The 18,045-nt window shown below is 44.0% G+C and overlaps 1 protein-coding gene across 3 annotated transcripts in view; it reads left to right on the top strand.

Annotated features, from left to right (window-relative positions):
- The window catches only part of TUBAL3 (tubulin alpha like 3), a 40,817-nt gene extending 25,791 nt beyond the window's left edge, over nucleotides 1-15,026 (top strand). For 2 of the 3 annotated variants that reach the window (XM_073879967.1, XM_073879966.1), the window contains exons 2-4: nucleotides 5,546-5,789; nucleotides 11,825-11,977; nucleotides 13,624-15,026. In XM_073879967.1, coding sequence (XP_073736068.1) covers nucleotides 5,687-5,789; nucleotides 11,825-11,977; nucleotides 13,624-14,564 — 1,197 coding nt within the window. In that variant the 5' untranslated portion in view covers nucleotides 5,546-5,686 and the 3' untranslated portion in view covers nucleotides 14,565-15,026. Of the gene's footprint in view, nucleotides 1-1,647; nucleotides 1,710-5,545; nucleotides 5,790-11,824; nucleotides 11,978-13,623 lie in introns of those variants that run through there. The other variant, XM_073879965.1, reaches the window with a different exon arrangement.
- Nucleotides 15,027-18,045: the final 3,019 nt, after the last annotated feature.

An 18,045-nucleotide genomic window follows, 5' to 3' on the forward strand; every position in this document is an offset into this window, starting at 1 on the left:
TAATAATTGAAAGACCTCACTCAAGGAAATTCTGAAGGATTTACTTCAGACAGAGTAAAAGAAAAAGAAAGTAAGTGGGAGAAGGAATGAAAAGCAAAGAAAGTGGTAAAACACACATTGATTTTTTTGTGAAACAACAACAATAATGCCCTGTAGGCTTAAATACATTTCACGGGCGCAAAAGAAAGGACACCGAAAGATACCCTAGAACATGGGGCCGGACAAAAATAAGATAAAAGCACAAGGTAAGATATCTAAACCCAGCTTTATTAGTTACTGCATTAAATGTAATGGACTAAATTCTTCAATTAAAAGATAAAAAGGAAAAAATTCAGTTACATTATGCTTACAAAGGACACATCAAGAGTATGAGAATACTGAAAGGTTTTTAAATTCTAAGAATGTAAAATGACGGAAAAGACATCATTCAGACACTAACCAAGAAAACTATATTAAAGTAATAATATTACTATTCAATAATAAAGAGTTTAAAGCAAAATCATTTGTAGGTATAGTCATTTTAAAATGATAGAATGTGGGGGCACCTGAGTGGCTCAGTTGGTTAAGCAGCTGCCTTTGGCTCAGGTCATGATCTCAGGGTCCTGGGATCGAGTCCCACGTCAGGCTTCCTGCTCAGCGGGGAGCCTGCTTCTCCCCCTCTCTCTGACTGTCCCCCTCCTTGCGTTCTCCCTCTCTCTCAAATAAATAAAATCTTTAAAAAAAATAAAAGTGATAGAATGTTTCAATTCCATAGAAAATCTAACAATTTAAAATTTACATGTTCTTAATAACATAGCCTCAAAATATATAAAGCAAAAATTGTCAGAGAGAAACAATCAACAATCATAATGGAAAAATTTAACACATCTTTAAAAGGAATCAGTACTGAAAATTTACACAGTAAATCAGTTTGAAATGTGTATATAAAACATTGCATCCAACAAACTACAGAATACATTCTTTTCAAGCATTCACAGAACATTTTTAAAAATTGACCATATAGCAGAACATAAAGGTTGTCTTGACAAATATATAAAGAGAGAAATCATTTAGAGTATGTTCTCTGATCTTAATTCAAATAATCAAAAATAACGGCATAGGTGTATGTTATATACAATAATAGCACAATTTAGAATGGAACAAATAATAAAATTAGTAATAACCAAACGTAGAAAATCCCCATACATTTGGAAGTCGTGGTGGTCACCGTCAAGGCACATGAGTAGGAGATGGGAGGTAAAAAGGATACTTTCTTGGTTTGCTCTATGTCTCCAGGGATTGTTTGAATCTTACTTAAAGAGAAGATACTCGTGTAGTACTTAATGCGCTAGAAAAAGCTATTTGCTGTTGCAGCAAATTTTACTCCTAGTCTTTCCCCATCCATGCTTAATACATTCTTAATCCAGGAGGAGGATCTTTTTAAGAAGACAACTGTTATTTTTAACCAAAACAGGTTTAAGTTGGAAGTAGATTTGGGTAAGCTCTAAGAATGCCACCTGTAGTTGTGCACAGAGTATCTCAGGCTGTTCAGGACCCGCACAGCCACTCTGGGGAAGGGAACAGAAGAACCAAGAAGGGGCTGTACTGCTTTAAGTGAAGCCGGTGCTGCAGCCCTCAGGTGGAGTCATTTCCTGCCCTGTGATAAAGTCTGCCTGGGCGTGCGGCTCGTCATTACTGCAGCCCGGCGGGGTTACCTCCAGATCAGCATGGTAAGTGGCGAGGGTCCTCATACGTGCTTATCAGTGTTGCCACGGTGTTGTAGCAAATCTTACTCATCATACTTGGCCCTCTTCCCCGCCAGACCATCCTTAATACATTCGTAATACAAGAGAAGAAATTTTTAAGGAGGCACTTGCTTCTTCCAGTAACTGTGTTTGTTTTTAAAGATTTTATTTATTTATTAATGAGAGACAAAGAAAGAGAGAGAGAGAGAGAGAGAGGCAGAGGGAGAAGCAGGCTCACGCCGAGCGGGGAGCCCGATGCGGGACTCGATCCCAGGACCCTGGGATTATGACCTGAGCTGAAGGCAGACGCTTAACCATCTGAGCCACCCAGGCGCCCTCCCAGTAACTGTGTTTGAGGCAGATTTGGATAAGCGCTCGTCTGTTCATCTGTGGTTTTGCTGCTTTTAAGAAAAGCTTAGTGGATGTGCATGTTAAATACTGCTTTTAACTGAAGTATTGAAACGAGAACCCCTCCTTCCTTTAGTTCTACATTTGTTTTAAACCTGCTGTGCCGATTTTTCTGTAGAAATCAATTGCTTCACTTTTAGTTATGCTTTTAGAATTTCTGGGGACTTCAGACCCAGGTCATCATTGCTAAGCTCATAAATGCATGGCAGGGTAAAGTGCACGGACATCTCCTCGTCCTCTCTCGAGTTTCATTCTTGGGGGACAACAATGAACATAGTTACTTACAGTAATGCCTGTTGGGGGATCATCTCTTAAGATCCACTTTCCCTTTAATGTCTTATGTGCTAGTCCCAGTAGTTTTTGGTATCTTAGAATTTTAAATTCTCAATGGAAGCAGCCTTTCATTCTGATTTCTCATCTTTGATGTTCTCACCCCCTTGGACTCTCTCTCCAACATTTTGAGGATGTTGAAGTCGTTTTGCTCTTAAACATTATGCCTTCCTGCATGAGGGATCCCTGCGGTCACGGAAATGTTCGGTAGCTTGGCTAAATTTCGGTATTCTGGGGGTGATATTGTTCTGTTTCATCTTGCAAGATACTTACGCTGGGGAAAATGGGTACGGGGCACATGAGATCTTTATTTTCTTACAACTGCCTATCCATCTATTACTTATCTTTATCTCAAAATAAAACGTTAATTAGAAAATTGTGCCTTCCTAGTAATTCAGATAAGCGTTGTAGCCGCTAACGTGCTGTGATTGATAATATTGATATTGAATGGGCAGTTTACAATCTTAGAGTGTGACTACTGTGTAACAGACAGTTTGGAAAGGAGGGAATGGCTAAGAGAAGAAGGTAAAGATAGCCTTCTGTGTCCTGGGACACAGTTACATCATAAACTCAGTTGCTTCTCAAACCAGGAAGGGTATCATTGATCCTTCTTGGGCCAGGTATTACCCTGCCAAGTTCACAAGGGTAGTATCATGCCCATGTCTGAATGTCTGTGCCCCTTGGGTAACAGACTGCGTGAAGAGCCGCAATTGCTTTTCCACATTGGTGATTATTTTTCCTGTGAGTACTTGGAGCAAATGCATGTGCACCCCCCGTGGCCTGGGCAGTAAGTTGGGGGGTGCTGTGAGAGAAATCGACATGTAAGTGGGTCCAATGATGGGGAAACCATGAGGTGCACCTCCCGTCCAGCATTTTTACCTAAATCTAGGGAGTTTGGATCTGAGTACAGTAGCTAACGCACTGACATCATCTGCAGTCCAGCAGATGTGGGAGGAATGAAGCCAAGCTTTGCAGACAAGCCTGTTAGAAGCTTGTTTAGGATGGTGCATGCTGTTTGATTTTTTTATGTGCCGGACAGAGGTTGGTATCTGGGTTGGTGCTGAGTGAGGTGCTTTCTGAATTGAGCTCGCAGCCTTTGTCATGAGAGACCCAGAAATGCACAGAGAAGAAACAAGGGGCAAGTTCTACTCAAGTAGTGAGGTTGAATTCCTCATAAAGCAGAGAGGGCTGTGTTAAGCCTTGTGAATCAAGGAGACAAAGTACAAGGGCTTGATGCTGCAGAGCTGGAACAGAGTCCAAGTCGGATTGCAGGGCTGTGACCGGCCAGAGCTCCCTCCCTCCCTGGACTAGTGGTCTGTCTTTTCGTGGTTGAGTCTCAGACCTTGTCCAGGGGAAGAACAGCCTGGACAAGGGCAGGGCTGCCAATCAGCTCAGTAGGCGAACAGCTGGTGGGGCTCCGATGATGTGGAGAACAGGCTGCTCACCCCACCAGCCCCCCGCCCAGACCCGTCCCATGCTCGCTGGCAACCAAAACCCAACAACATTCAGATGCACGATTGCCGCCCTTACGGTTTTTTAGGATCTAACTTTTTCTTTGCTTCTCTTAGATGAGTACATATTCATGTCTGTTTAAAAGACCAAAATGGTTGTTGGGCTTTAAAAAGAAAGATGTGAATGGTGATTTAAACGTGGGATGGGAGAGTGGAGGCTGATGAGGGTAATGGAAAACAGTCGAGTTTAAACAAGGAAAAAAATCACTGCCCAGGTATAATGACAGTTAATATTTGATGCATTTTATTTTAAAGATTTTATTTATTTATTTGACAGAGAGAGACAGAGAGAGAGACAGCGAGAGGGAACACAAGCAGGGGGAGTGGGAGAGGGAGAAGCAGGCTTCCCGCCGAGCAGGGAGCCCGATGCGGGGCTTGATCCCAGGACCCTGGATCATGACCTGAGCCGAAAGCAGACGCTCAACGACTGAGCCACCCAGGCGCCCCCATATTTGATGCATTTATAGATCTTTTTCTCTGCTTATTTTTTAATGTATTTGATATCCTACTTTATATACAATTATACGACTTGCATAACTTTTACTTCATTTTTATCATAAGCTTTTCCCATGTCATAAAATTTTGGGGGTAAACTTTTAAGGGTTGCATAACTCTTTCTTCAAATGCCCAAGAAGAGTGAATGTAGATTTGTTCTTGATTCTCACTCTTATAAATAATAATACTGTGAATGCCCTTGTGCCTAAATCTTTGCATTTTTAGATTTTTTTAAATAATTCACCTGTGTATGTCATCTGCCTATTTATATACTAGTTATCTCAAGTTTTTGGTTGGGTTTTTAAAGATTTTATTTTTAAATAATTTCTTCACCCAACGTGGGGCTTGAACTTACAACCTTGAGATCAAGTATCACATGCTCTGCCGACTGAGCCAGACTGGCGCCCCTCAAGTTTTTTTTTTTTTTAATTAATGTATATAAAATTGCCTTATTGATAGCCCTTACTATGAAGGACTGTATATAAATCATTTTTTGTATACATCATTATTCTTCTTTGTTTATTACAATATTGAGTTTTTACATTTTTGGGTTGTGAGATCTATTACATGTTCCCTTGGTAAATTTTCCATTACTTTTATGCTTAGAACATCCTTCTTTCTTTAGAGCACACATGAATAGTAAATATGAAATCTCAAGATATGAAAAGGTAACATCTTTAATTGCAGTGGGTTTTAATATATGTCAAGGTTATACATTGATTTTTGGTTTTATTCCTTTCCAGTAACTCGCTAATATTTTTCTGGGTGAGGCAGCTTGATTTTATACATATATAGTATATTATGTATATATATTCTTAACTCACACTTAACCCGTTACACAAAAAGTATCCTTAAATTATGTTGTTGAAAGAAATCTGTCAGTAAAATGGGAGTCCTTTGCATACCTGTGCCCTGGTTTTTGGTTTCCATGAGACACTTTCAATTAGCCTTATCATACATTTCTCTTCATGGCATATGTGAGCTTGGTTTCTATCGACTGTGAGCCGCATTGCTGAGTGACCAAGCTCCTGTTATCTACAGAGGCTATTAGTTCTAACTTCCTCCGGCTTATTTCAGAGGGAGTGCCTTTCCATCCACATTGGCCAAGCTGGTATCCAGATTGGGGATGCTTGCTGGGAACTCTATTGCCTGGAACATGGAATCCAGCCAGATGGCGTTGTTCTCAACAGTAGAAAGGATCAACTGGAAAGTGAGAACATGGAGCATATGGATGCATCTTTCAATACCTTCTTTTGTGAGACGAGAGCTGGGAAGCACGTGCCCAGAGCCCTCTTCATGGATCTGGATCCTGCTGTTATAGGTAATGTAAGGCATGCATTCAACCAGGTCCACACTCAAAGCAAACAAATCCAGTACCAGTGGATGGGATCCTCAGATTATATGGATCTGTTTGAACAGGATCATGGGGACATTTTTTAAATCTAGAAGTTCACTTGTGACCACTTAAGGTGATCGGCCTGAAACATACCCAAAGGGAGTACTTGCTTAGCCTTCTTTTTCTGTGTGATGAAACAAATTCAAACCTTGTTAACTTGTCCACACACATCTGTTGTCACAGAAGATTAAATATTTTCTTGGATTTGAAAGCCAGTTACTAGAAGGTTCCAACAAAGAATCTGAAATTTGGCATTACCTGAACATGATTCCAAAGAGGCAAGGAACCAGACAAATCTAACTGGGGAAATCAGTACAATTTTATGATTATTAATGGCAGACTTTGTAGTATCTTGTCCAGGAACATGGCATGGCAGCTCGGTTCCAAGAGCAAGCATCACATGAGCACAAGGCAGAATTCCATGGCGTTTTTCTAATCTAGCCTCAGAAGTCCTAGTGTTTCACTGCTGTTGTTTGATGGCTTGAGACCATTGCAGAGATCCACCCAGGGAGAGAATAGAGACCTCCTCTTGATGTAGAAAGAGCGAGGTTCTAGAAGCATGTGAGAAATGGAAAACGTTCTTGTGGCCATCTTTGGAAAAAGCAGTCTGTACACACTGGATTGGAGTTCATTTCCTTATCGGAACCAGGTCAGGTCAAGTAACTGACGGCGAAAGTAGATCGACGTCCATGGGAAGGAAACGATGGAAAGTGTTAGTGACGGGGGGAGGGGGCGATAAGAACTGTCTAGGCCAGGACTCCTATATGCAGTTTCTGTGTTTGCTGGGTGTGAAAGGATTAAAAATAAGGAAATATTGCTGGCTTCAAGAGCAGGTGAGATTCGTACGGAGGCTGAGAGGCAGTTATGTTGTCTTCTGGCTTGAGTTCTAAGTTGCCTGAAGAGAATATCTCAATTTTTGTTTCAGACAAATGGGGGTTTGCAGTTGTGAGCTTTAGCTGGAATCTGGTATCCCAGAAACCTGGGCAGAGTGGAATATGTCCCCAGAGGATTTTGGTAAATGTCGCTGAATAAGCAGCCTGACAGGCCACGCCTCAGTATTATGAATATCGTAGCAGATATTTTAACTTGCACCAGTCCGAAGATGCTAGGCAAATAGGAGGCTTAGGACCTGGAATCGGAAGCTAATAAGCAAGTCGGGGCAGAGATACATGGCAGGAAGAGACCGGAAGAACTTCCCCAATCCTCTAGAATAGAGCGTAGAGAGAGGGCAGTTTTGAGGATCTGGAGCTGGGCCAAACAAAAAGGCATAAGCTCCAGGTTTTAGGAGAAGGCACTGATTTTTCTTGTTCTTCTCAGCACGTTAGAGAGCCTCATACGTGCAAGGCACTATTCTTGACATTGGAGGTGTATATACTCTGAGTCTTCATGGAGCCTACATGCAGACCTATAAAAACCAAATCGTGTGCCTCATGTTGTGATCAGTGGCATGGAGAAGAATAAAGCAGGGCCACAGGGATGGGGAAGGTCATGTGAGTGGTGGGAGGTGCTTTTTCTTAAGGAATGCCGAGGAAGGCCTTATAGAGAAGGTGACACGTAGGGATCTGAAGGAAGTGAGGGCATGAGCCTTACTTACCTCTCTGGAAGAGATCAGAAAAGACTTTATGGACAAAGTGATATTCTGTCTGAGTCCTGAAGACTGGATAAGAGGATTTTAACAGGTCACAGATGAGAGGAGCTGGAAAGCACAAGCAAAGACATGTTCAGACACCTGGGAATATTGTTGCAGCTTGAAAAGGGGGAGGAAGTTGATATATCAGAGTCACAGAAGACATAAACTGGAGTGGAGGCTGGCTCTGGAATTTCCTTGAATAATTTGTGTGGTGTGAACCTGATAGGAAATAGGGGGCGGGTAAAGACTTCAGAGCAGGGAAAAGACAGATTGAGAACTATACTTCAGTAACATTAATCACAGAGATTTATTCATTAATTTATTCAACATTTCTTTAGCACCTGCTAAAGTGCCAGGTACTAATCTAGAAAGAGTGGATTGGAGAAAGTTACAAGGTTTTGTGGTGTATGGACTGAGTATGGAAAAGAGAACATAGATTTGAGAGACGCTCATCTAAAACAGAGCAGATTACGTGTCAATGAATGTTCTAGAGAGAATTCAGAGGTGCCACTCAGATTTCACTGTTTCAATAATGGGATTGATAAATGACGTAGGAATTCCAGAGGGGGACCTAGTTTGCGGGAGTAGATTTGTTCCATTTGGGCATGAGGAATTTGAAGTGTCCACAGGTTGGTCCTGGTAGAAGCTGGGGAACCAGAGGTGTTCAGTGAGAAGTTATCCTACAGAGATGGTATTAAAAGGCTGTGAAAGTAGGTGATCTTGTTCAAAGCCAGCCCGAATGGTTTTAGGAGGAAGGAAAGGTGACTTTTAGTTGTGATTGTGGAGTAGAATTCTACTGAAGATATTTGTAGGCAGAACAAAGGAGAGAGGGAGGGGAGGGAGGGAGGAGGGTTCAGAGTGAGTGAGGGGACCCGAAGCATGGAGAGGGTGGCTTGTACATCTCCTTCTCTAGGCACAGACTGAGGATTTTGTGGTAAGGAGGAAGGTGTTCATTGAGAGTTCTGTGATTAGAATAATGGGGTGATGCTGTGTGAGAACTCACAGAAAGGAGAAGAGGTTTAATGCACATTTGGAGAAGAGGACAGAGGGTCAAGGGAAGTGTGAAGCGTGTGCTGAGTGCGGGCCCAAAGGGGTGGAGAGCACAGCTGGGGTGGATGGTGCCCATGATGCACGAGGCAGGGTGGGCAGGGACGTGGGGCTGGCGGCAAGTGCATGGCTGTGATCACAGGGCCAGGCCTGTGTGAGCAGACCGGTGAAGCTAACGTGACGGGAGGAGGGGTGGGAGATGAAAACGCTGGGAGCTCCAGGTCGGGGTGGGAAAGAATTTAACTTCATTCAGCGAATTCAATGAGCATTTATTCCAGCTAGGTAATGGAGAGGAGCATAGGGATGAACAAATGCCCGAACCTTCCATCCCTTCTCTCCTACTGTCCTAGTGAGCTCAGGCCATTTTAACAAAATATCGTCGACTGGGGGCTTAAACCACGGAAATTTACTTCTCACTGTTGTGGAGGCGGGAAGTCCAAGACTACGGTGGCAGCGTGGTTGGTGTCTGATGAGTGCTCTCTTCCCGATTTGCAGACGGCTGCCTTCTCACCATGTCCTCACATGTGGTCTCTTGCAAGGGCACTAACCCCTTTCACGAGGGCCCCACCCTCATGGCCCAGTCACCTCCCAAAGGCCCCACGTCCTAACATCACCACACTGCGGGGAGGGCTTCAAAGTATGAATCCTGGGGAGACACGAATGTTCAGTCCACAGCAGCTACTGTTTATTAGTGAGGAACCACACAGATATTTTCCTATAATCCTTTCAATAATTGTGTCAGGAAACCTTATTGTTATCCTCCATTAACAGATGAAGAAGCTGGGTCTTGGGCAGGTCATGGAACTGGCCTTAGATCGCTGCGCTGTCGAAGGTAGAACTGGGTTTGACCCCAGGTTTGCCAACTAATAAAAAGCCATTCTCTTTTAACAAAAAAGTAGCATAAGCTAGTGGAGAAGAAAATGTAAATGGTCATAGCAACACTAACACATGTGTTCAGTTGAGCCATATAAAATTGCCCATGGTTGATTATTTTTTACCTAAAAAATGTCAGTGTCCTCCGATGCAACCTAATAACAATCGAAATGTCTGTGAGGTGCAGAGGTATCCCCGAGGAAGGGATGAGTAGCTGGGGAGCCATCAAGCGTCTTTGACCCAGGGAGCAGCGTTGCCAGCTTCCCAGAGGCATGGAGGAACGCGCACCTTGAACAGGAACAGGGTGTGAGTAGGAGAGCGATGGGGACAGGAAGCTGGAAAGATTGTCGAGCTGGGTCATGGGCGAGAAGGGGGAAATAAGGAAGTTTGGGCGGAGAAAGGATTTTGCATCTTTAAGATTTTGGCGGTGGGACTGTTGTGAGCTATTTCCAGTGGACTGGGGCTAATAGCATTGGAAGTAAGGAAGCAAGGAACTGTCAAATAATCATGTTTAAACACCCTTGAACTCCCTGAGGATGCTGGTTAAGGATGCTGGGCCAGATGCCCACATCTCTGAGCCAAGTGGAAAAAGTGCCAGGAAGTGAGAGTGGACAGCTTGGGTGTGCTCATAAATGGCAATGCTATAATCACTGATCTCCAAAAAGTGGTTTTTACCAAAAGAATTTATGGATGACCCTCAGGATCTCCCCTGGACATTACCACGACGAAGCAGGCTTCCAAAATTCCAGAAATTCCCTTCTTAGCTTGAACTCAGCCTTATAGCTGCAGGTGAGAAGCAGAGTCCACCCAGAGTTATATGCCCACTTACATTGTGTTTATAAATATACCTTTTAAAACTTTTCACTTTTGTGGGTTTTTTGGTTTGTCTTTTTGTTTACTTTTTTGGTGTGTGTGTGTGTTACTTAAGAGTCCTTTAAATCAATTCTAGTAAATTTAAATGTTTGGGGGTGTACAAATTTGTGGTTAGAAATTCATGGTCATGGACAGGAGAGCAAGGTGAATTGAGATTGCCGTCTTGTCTCTTTTTTAGAAATTGAGTGTTTCCTCTTAGGCAGCGAGCTTCTGGGACTATCTGTAGGTATCTGGTGATGAGGCCGATGCAGTATTAGTGTAGGTACATGTCATGAAGGCAATTGTATCATTATTATTTATAATCGTTGCCATATGGGCTATGCATTGTGCCCTATGATCTCATGTAATCCTCCTAGTAGGTCGGGGGGGGGGTAGGTCTTTTTATCGTCCTTATATGTGAGGTGAGGTCACTGATATTTAGGGATGCCAAGGAACTGCTGGATAGCCGAGTGACGAAGGAAACCGTGAACCTGGGAAATGGATTCTCGGACACATGTTCTTGAATACTGTGCAGCACAGTGTCCCACTGTAACCTGGGCAACATTCCCAGAGCCTGCTTAGCCCTCAAACACCGATGCCTGATTCTGTAGGAGTTGTGCTATCTGGGTAATTCTAGGCTTGGGAGCAGGACGTGGGCCCGAGACACCTGTGTTTGGGTATTTTCTCATGCTGAGCAGGTTTTTAAAAGGAGGAAATCCAGGCAGGAGTTGCCCTTGGCTGGGTTGAAGACTGCCAGCATCTTAACCCCAATTTCCCTGCTTCTTGCGTTTGTATCAGTTGCATTCGAGTTGGGTGGGCATTCAAGCTCTTCACACCTTCTTTGTTAAAGCCTCTTTTTTAAAGCAGACTAGTAATAATTTAGATCGGTCCGCTTTTCCCTGCTTTTCTGGCACTCAGTTGGCTATTTGTAGGTAGAAATACTTGCCTTAGAATACCAGAGTGTCACAGGGTGTGTGATGGCTTTAAAGAGTGTCTCTTAAAAATCGGTGTCCACCTAGAACCTCAGAATATGCTTTTATTTGGGAAGAAGGTCTTTGCCAATGGACTAAGTTGAGATCCTACGGGATTGGGGTCAGCCCTAACTCCAAGGGTCTGTGTCCTTATGAGAGGAAGAGGGGACCCAGTGAGGGGGGGGGCGGGCATGCGTGATGGTGGCAGGCATGAGTGGTGCAGCCCCAAGCCGAGGAACAGCTTCTTCCTGAGACCTCGGGCAGGAACCAACCCTGCCAACACCTTGACTTTGGACTTCCGGCCTTCTGAACGGTGAGAGCAAACATTTCTCTTGTTTCCAGCCACCAAGTGTGTTATAATTTGTTACAGCAGCCGTAAGAAACTAACAAAGGGTCTACGATGGGAAAACGTACTTTCAGTTTGTCTGGAAATAATGATACTGTTCCTAGACTAAGGAAGGCTGGCTCAGCAGCTGAAAGCCCTTTCTTTACCGCAACACTGGGGAAACTGGCATTGGGTTGGCAGTTGAATTGGCAAAGGGCTAGCAGTCGGAGTGGCGTGCCCTGACCTCATGTCGTCTCTGCAGATGGGATTCGAGCTGGCCAGCACCGCTCTCTCTTCCACCCAGAGCAGCTTGTCAGCGGGAAGGAAGACGCCGCGAACAACTACGCCCGCGGTCGCTACTCTGTGGGGTCCGAGATCATCGACCTTGTGCTAGAGAGGATCCGAAAGCTGGCAAGTGGCCCCTTTCTCCTTAGTCGGGGGCCGTACCTGAGTGCCCGGGATCTGCCTTCCAGACAGTACCACGCTTCCTACCCACCGGGTCACTGCCACCGGCCTCTCCCGCGGAAGCTCACAGCTGGGAAGCGCCTTGCTGTTGACTTTGATGACACTTTCTTTTATAGGAAGGGTGAAGAAACCTTGACACTTACTGCAGCCCTGTCTACTCTATTTGAGATTTATGAGGAAGTATTTTGGTTTTTTCCACTGCTCTATTGAGATACAGCATCGTGTCAATTTAAGGTGTACCACATGATGATTTGATACACACAAATTGCGCAGTGATTGCCACAGGACAGTTGCCGTGTGTGTGTGTGTGGGGGGGGTGACAACGTTTAAAATTCACTCTCTTAGCAACTTTCAAGCGTACAGCCCAGTATTGTTAACCAAAGTCACCATGCTGTCCATTAGCTCCCCAGAACTGACTCATCTTCTAACTGGAAGTCTGTGTCCTCCAACCAACGTCTCCCCGTTACCCCACCAGATACTGTGCTACTTTCCATTTCTCTCTCTTTTTTTTAATTGACATATAATGTATTATTTGTTTCAGGGGTACAGGTCTGTGATTCATCAGTCTTACACAATTCACAGCACTCACCATAGCACGTACCCTCCCCAGTGTCCATCACCAGCCACCCCATCCCTCCCACCCCCTCCACTCCAGCAACCCTCAGTTTGTTTCCTGAGATTAAGAGTCTCTTATGGTTTATCTCCCACTCCAGCTTCATCTTGTTTCATCTGAGGAATCTCAAATTCCTCATATCAGTGAGATCGTATGATACTTGTCTTTCTCTGATTGACTTATTTTGCTTTGCATAATTTCCATTTCTATGAGTTTGACATTTTTCTACTCCACATATATGAATGGGATGATATGGGATTTGTCTTTCTGTGTCTGACCTATCTCACTTGGCATGATGCCCTTAAGGTCCATCCATGCTGTGACAGATGGCAGGATGTCCTTCTTTTTAATGGCTAACCCCCCTCTACTCTTGCTTCTGCCCACTCATCATGGCTCGCCTTGTTATCATAGATTTCCAAAACATCCTAACACTTGCTTGTCCTTTTCCAGTAGTATCCATTATTCGTGAGGTTAACAGGAGGCACGTTCTACCAGGAGATTAGTTACTCTAGTTACTGTCAGTGAACTCTTCTTTAAGGACCTGCGTCTGGGGAATCTTTTGTCTAGTACATATTTTGGTGTCTGGCATAATCCTTAAGCAATACAGTGTCTTTTACACCGGCCAGTAGATTGGACGTAGACATGATAGGTACTTCATCTCCTGGGGTGGGGGGAGAGTAGGTTGCTTCAATCTTTGGCCATTTTGTTTGTTACTAAGAAAGACCTTGCCTTAGGTCACACGCAGATAAATTCGTGGAGGGCAGCTAAAGACAGTTGAATATTTATGCTTTGCTTATAGTGAAACTCTAAAGCGCTTCCCCTACCCCAGAGGTAACCACTCGCGTGTGTTACTGGGGCGTTCAGAAGGGTACACCCGGCTTCCTGAAAGTTTTGTTTGTTTGGGGAACTTCTTGTCTTCCCACTACCACTGCTTCTGGGTTCATGTAGCCCAGGTCTCACCTTCCCTTTGCTTCCCCAGGCAGAGCAGTGCAGTGGACTTCAGGGATTTTTGATTTTCCGAAGCTTTGGAGGAGGCACCGGATCAGGATTTACATCTCTCTTAATGGAGCGGCTCTCGATAGACTATAGCAGGAAGACGAAATTGGAGTTCTCTGTCTATCCAGCCCCCGGGATCTCCACTGCTGTGGTGGAGCCTTACAACTCCATCCTTACCACGCACTCCACCCTGGAGCACTCGGACTGCACCTTCATGGTGGACAACGAGGCCATTTATGACATCTGCCACCATAAACTCGGTGTCGAGCGCCCCTCTTACGCCAGCATTAATAGGCTGATAGGTCAGGCGGTATCTTGCATTACTGCTTCCCTCCGGTTTGAAGGGCCCTTGAATGTGGACCTCATTGAATTCCAGACCAACCTAGTACCTTACCCAAGAATACATTTCCCCATGACAACATTTGCCCCCATCATCTCTGCTGACCACGCCTACCGTGAGGAGCCCTCTGTGTCCGACATCACTGCCGCCTGCTTTGACTTCTCCAATCAGCTGGTCAAGTGCGACCCTCGGCTGGGGAAGTACATGGCCTGCTGCCTACTCTACAGAGGGGACGTGGTCCCCAAAGATGTGAATGCAGCCATCGCAGCCATGAAGTCAAGGAACTCTGTGCAGTTTGTGGATTGGTGTCCGACGGGTTTCAAGGTGGGCATCAACAACCAGCCACCCACAGTGATGCCAGGAGGGGACCTGGCCAAGGTCCAGCGGGCCGTGTGCATGCTGAGCAACACCACGGCCGTCGTGGAGGCGTGGGCCCGCCTGGACCACAAGTTCGACCTCATGTACGCCAAGAGGGCGTTTCTGCACTGGTACCTCAGGGAAGGCATGGAGGAAGGCGAGTTCTCAGAGGCCAGGGAAGACTTGGCCGCTCTGGAGAAGGATTATGAAGAAATGGGGCAAAGTTTCTGATGGAAACGTGGCTGGGGAGAATGAGTGTTGAGTCGAAGTGTCATGCTTTCTTTTCAAGACTTATGTACTCTTGATGGGTAGAGTTCCCTTGACTGGAAGAAACTGGAAACCAAATCAAGCAAGACCCTAAGCTCTGCACTAAATCGAATGGGTCAATACCAACAATGAACTCACAGGTCTTCGGTGGTTCAGCACGGCTACCTGTGAACCCCCCCCCGGTTTGGGATCCTTTGAGCGTCTGGATCACGTCCGTGTTTCTTTTCTTTTGTTTTCTTTTTTTTTTCTTAGAATGGAAACCTAGCTTTATTCTTTGCTTCTTCAACAAAAGATGATGAAACCCTAAAGTCAGTGCTTTTTGCTTTCCCTTTCCTGAAGTGTAAAACAGCACATGTTAATTATTAATGTTATTTCCCCCATGTCTGTATTTTGTACATTGACTAAATAATGAACATTTCAGTATCATTCTTTTCTTTCTTCCAAAGATAGGTTTTAAGGTCTTGGTTTGCTTTTCATACAAACAAATAGTGAGAATATTCTTGGGTCTTTCAAAAATTTGCATCTGTGTTCCTGTGGGTCAGGAGGTGACAGGGATCTCTCTCAGCAACCCGTCCTTGAAGAGATGTTCTCGAAGTGTGGCCAGCAGAGCCCTGCATCAGGACCAGTGGAGAGGTTTAGAAAAAAAAAAAGGCAGATTCTTGGGGCACCTGGCTGGCTCAGTGGGTGGAGTGTGTGACGCTTGATCTTGGGGTTGTAAGTTCAAGCCCCACGTTGGGTGTAGAGATTACTGAAAAATTAAAAAAAAATTTTTTTTTAAACATGCAAATTATCTGGAGATTGGAGGGGGCATGACCTAAGAATTTGAAGTTTAAAAAACACACTTGAAGGAATTCATTTCTGGTATTAAACTATCCCACTTTTAAACAAGTTATAACTTAAAATGGGCAAAAATAGTTATAAATGCATTACAACCATCAGCCACATTTTTATTATCCATGATGTTTAGTCTGACTAGTCATTGGAGTTAAGGTGAACTAGACACTACAAAGGTGCTCACTTGGGCTTAGGTATTGCTCTTGGGCTGATAGAGAGTTTCCAGGTACCTCATTCAGCTGTGGTGTTTACCTTGCAGCCTTAGTCCTGCATTTGTACCCTCTTGGCTTCAGCGTGGTCAGGGCTTTTGGTTCAGGTAAATATCTGAGGGTAACAGCCACTAAAGCCTTGGCTGAAGGCATAAGGTTGAGGGTCGTATTGAGAGATTTACCAAACTGCAGTGCAACCACCTTCTTATTGCGTGCAGCCAGACTGGCCACTTCACCTTTAATGGTTTCCTTGGTAGATGCTCTTATGTACTAATATCACTGCCCTGGGATGTGGCCTTCAAGAGCTCCATTCACGTGATGTACCATCTGTTTTCCACTCATACATTGTCACCATGGAAGCCAATGAGCACACTTTGGTAGAAATGATGTCTAGACATTTCAAGACATGCCTGTCAAGAGGTGGTTTTCCAGGCTACCCATCAGTGAGTTTTTGCTCGGTCCTCAAGTCTCAATGCTTCTGGCTGGATCCCCTTTGCACTCTATATCCAAGGTCCCCTGCCAAGGGCTCAATCTATGTTGACACTAAAACAACTTCATACCAGAGTTCCCTTTGGAACCTGAGGCCTGTTAATCCTGAGATGTGCCAAGACTTCTAGGGTAACAATAAGGAAAGGGATGATTCTCATTCCTATGTCTCTGACCTGCTGTGGTCAAATGTTTGGAGGAAAGTAAAAAAATAAATAAATAAATTTTTTTTTTTCTGCAAAGAAAGGAGTGATTGGTGCCCTCTGTCATTTTCCCTGAATACAACATAGACCAACAGTGCATTGTGTGGCCCTTTAAGAGTGAAAGAAAACCTTCAATGCTTGAAGGAGCCTATATCCAAATTTATGGGGTTCTCTTTTTCAACTAACCTATGTGTCTTATGTTTGCCTTTTAAAATCCTCTGTCTTACTCGGTAATAAATAAAGATATTTGATGACCTAAATATAATAGACATTTCACATACTTGTGAGTTTTAGGATTAGGTCTCCTAAGGAGTAGTCATCAAGCCTCTACATGCCATATATGATATTAGATTTATGAAGTATTTTTCTGTATTATTCATGTTTCCTCTCTCAATTTATTAAACATTCATTAAACTGTTTTTTTCTTTCAGTGGATACCATAGAAAGAACAACATTCAAACCTGACTTGTTAGCATCTACTGTGCATTAGTGTTTTCACTACTTCTGGACGATGAAAAAAGTCGTAGAACTCGTGTACTACCTTCTTGCCCTTTGTGAATTGTGACCTTATCTTTCAGTGCCATTTATTTTAAAACCTTACAAGGCATTGACTATTATTGCTGGTGTTTTAAACGGGGTGTTTTGCTTCCGCTTACCTTCCTGGTTACCCTCTGGTGCTCTCTTCATTCCTCCTTGGTTACCAGACTTCCATGTGGGATCATTTTCCTTCTGGCAAAATACCTCCCTTAGGTATTCTGTTGATGTGGATCTGGGGTTGACAGGGAATATTTGCCTTTTCTTCCTCAAAGAGTGAGGTCACCTGAGATAATGAAAATATGAACTTGAGGCAGGGAGTCTCTTGTTCATCTGTGTAGCTATGGCTCCAGGCACAGAGTAGGTCCTCATATGTTTATTAAATTGAAAAGCGCCAGGAGAGGACCTTATTTCTTACTTTACTGAAATCACATCCATCTGATTTTTAACTTCTTGTGTTCCTCTTCAGTCTTCCCCTTAAACTTATTTTGAATCTACACATGTTCTCTTCCATCCCAGAGGAATAGTGCTGTCCATTCTGAGGCCATTTATAATTTTTGCACCTTCTCCTCTTGACTCTGACCTAGAAGACGTCACTCCTTCGATCTCCTTTGTATATTCTCTCTTTCTCCATTGATTTTACTGCTGCTGCTGTCGTTCTTTTCCTTACTCGCACGTCCAGGTCTCCTCGTTCAAAAAATCAGCCCCTTTTCCTAAATTCTATGACCCCCATAACATACTCTCAGATCTTTCTACTCTGTCAAACTGCTCAAAGGAATATATGTCTGACGCCTGCACCTCGTCTGCTCACTTCGCGTTTGTAATGTGTCTTCCCCACCATTCTACAGAAGACTTTATCTTGAAGATCACTGATCATACCTCAAAACAAAGACTTTCTCAGCCTTCAGATTTCTTTACCCTAAGTGTTTGGTTATTCCTTTTTCTTGCAACTTTTCCTGTAGCTCCTGGGACCCTAGTTGGTTCTCCCACTACACCTGGTAGATATCTGAGGGTAACAGCCACTGAAGCCTTGGCTGAAGGCATAAGGTTGAGGGTCATATTGAGAGATTTACCAAACTGCAGTGCAACCACCTTCTTATTGCGTGGACCCAGATTGGCCACTCCACCTTTAATGGTTTCCTGGTAGATGCTCTTCAGTGCCCTGGGATGTGGCCATCA

This window comes from Callorhinus ursinus, unplaced genomic scaffold (assembly GCF_003265705.2).
Source record: "Callorhinus ursinus isolate GAN/ISIS: 27379988/994484 unplaced genomic scaffold, GSC_fseal_2.0 scaffold36, whole genome shotgun sequence".
Classification (NCBI taxonomy): domain Eukaryota; kingdom Metazoa; phylum Chordata; class Mammalia; order Carnivora; family Otariidae; genus Callorhinus; species Callorhinus ursinus.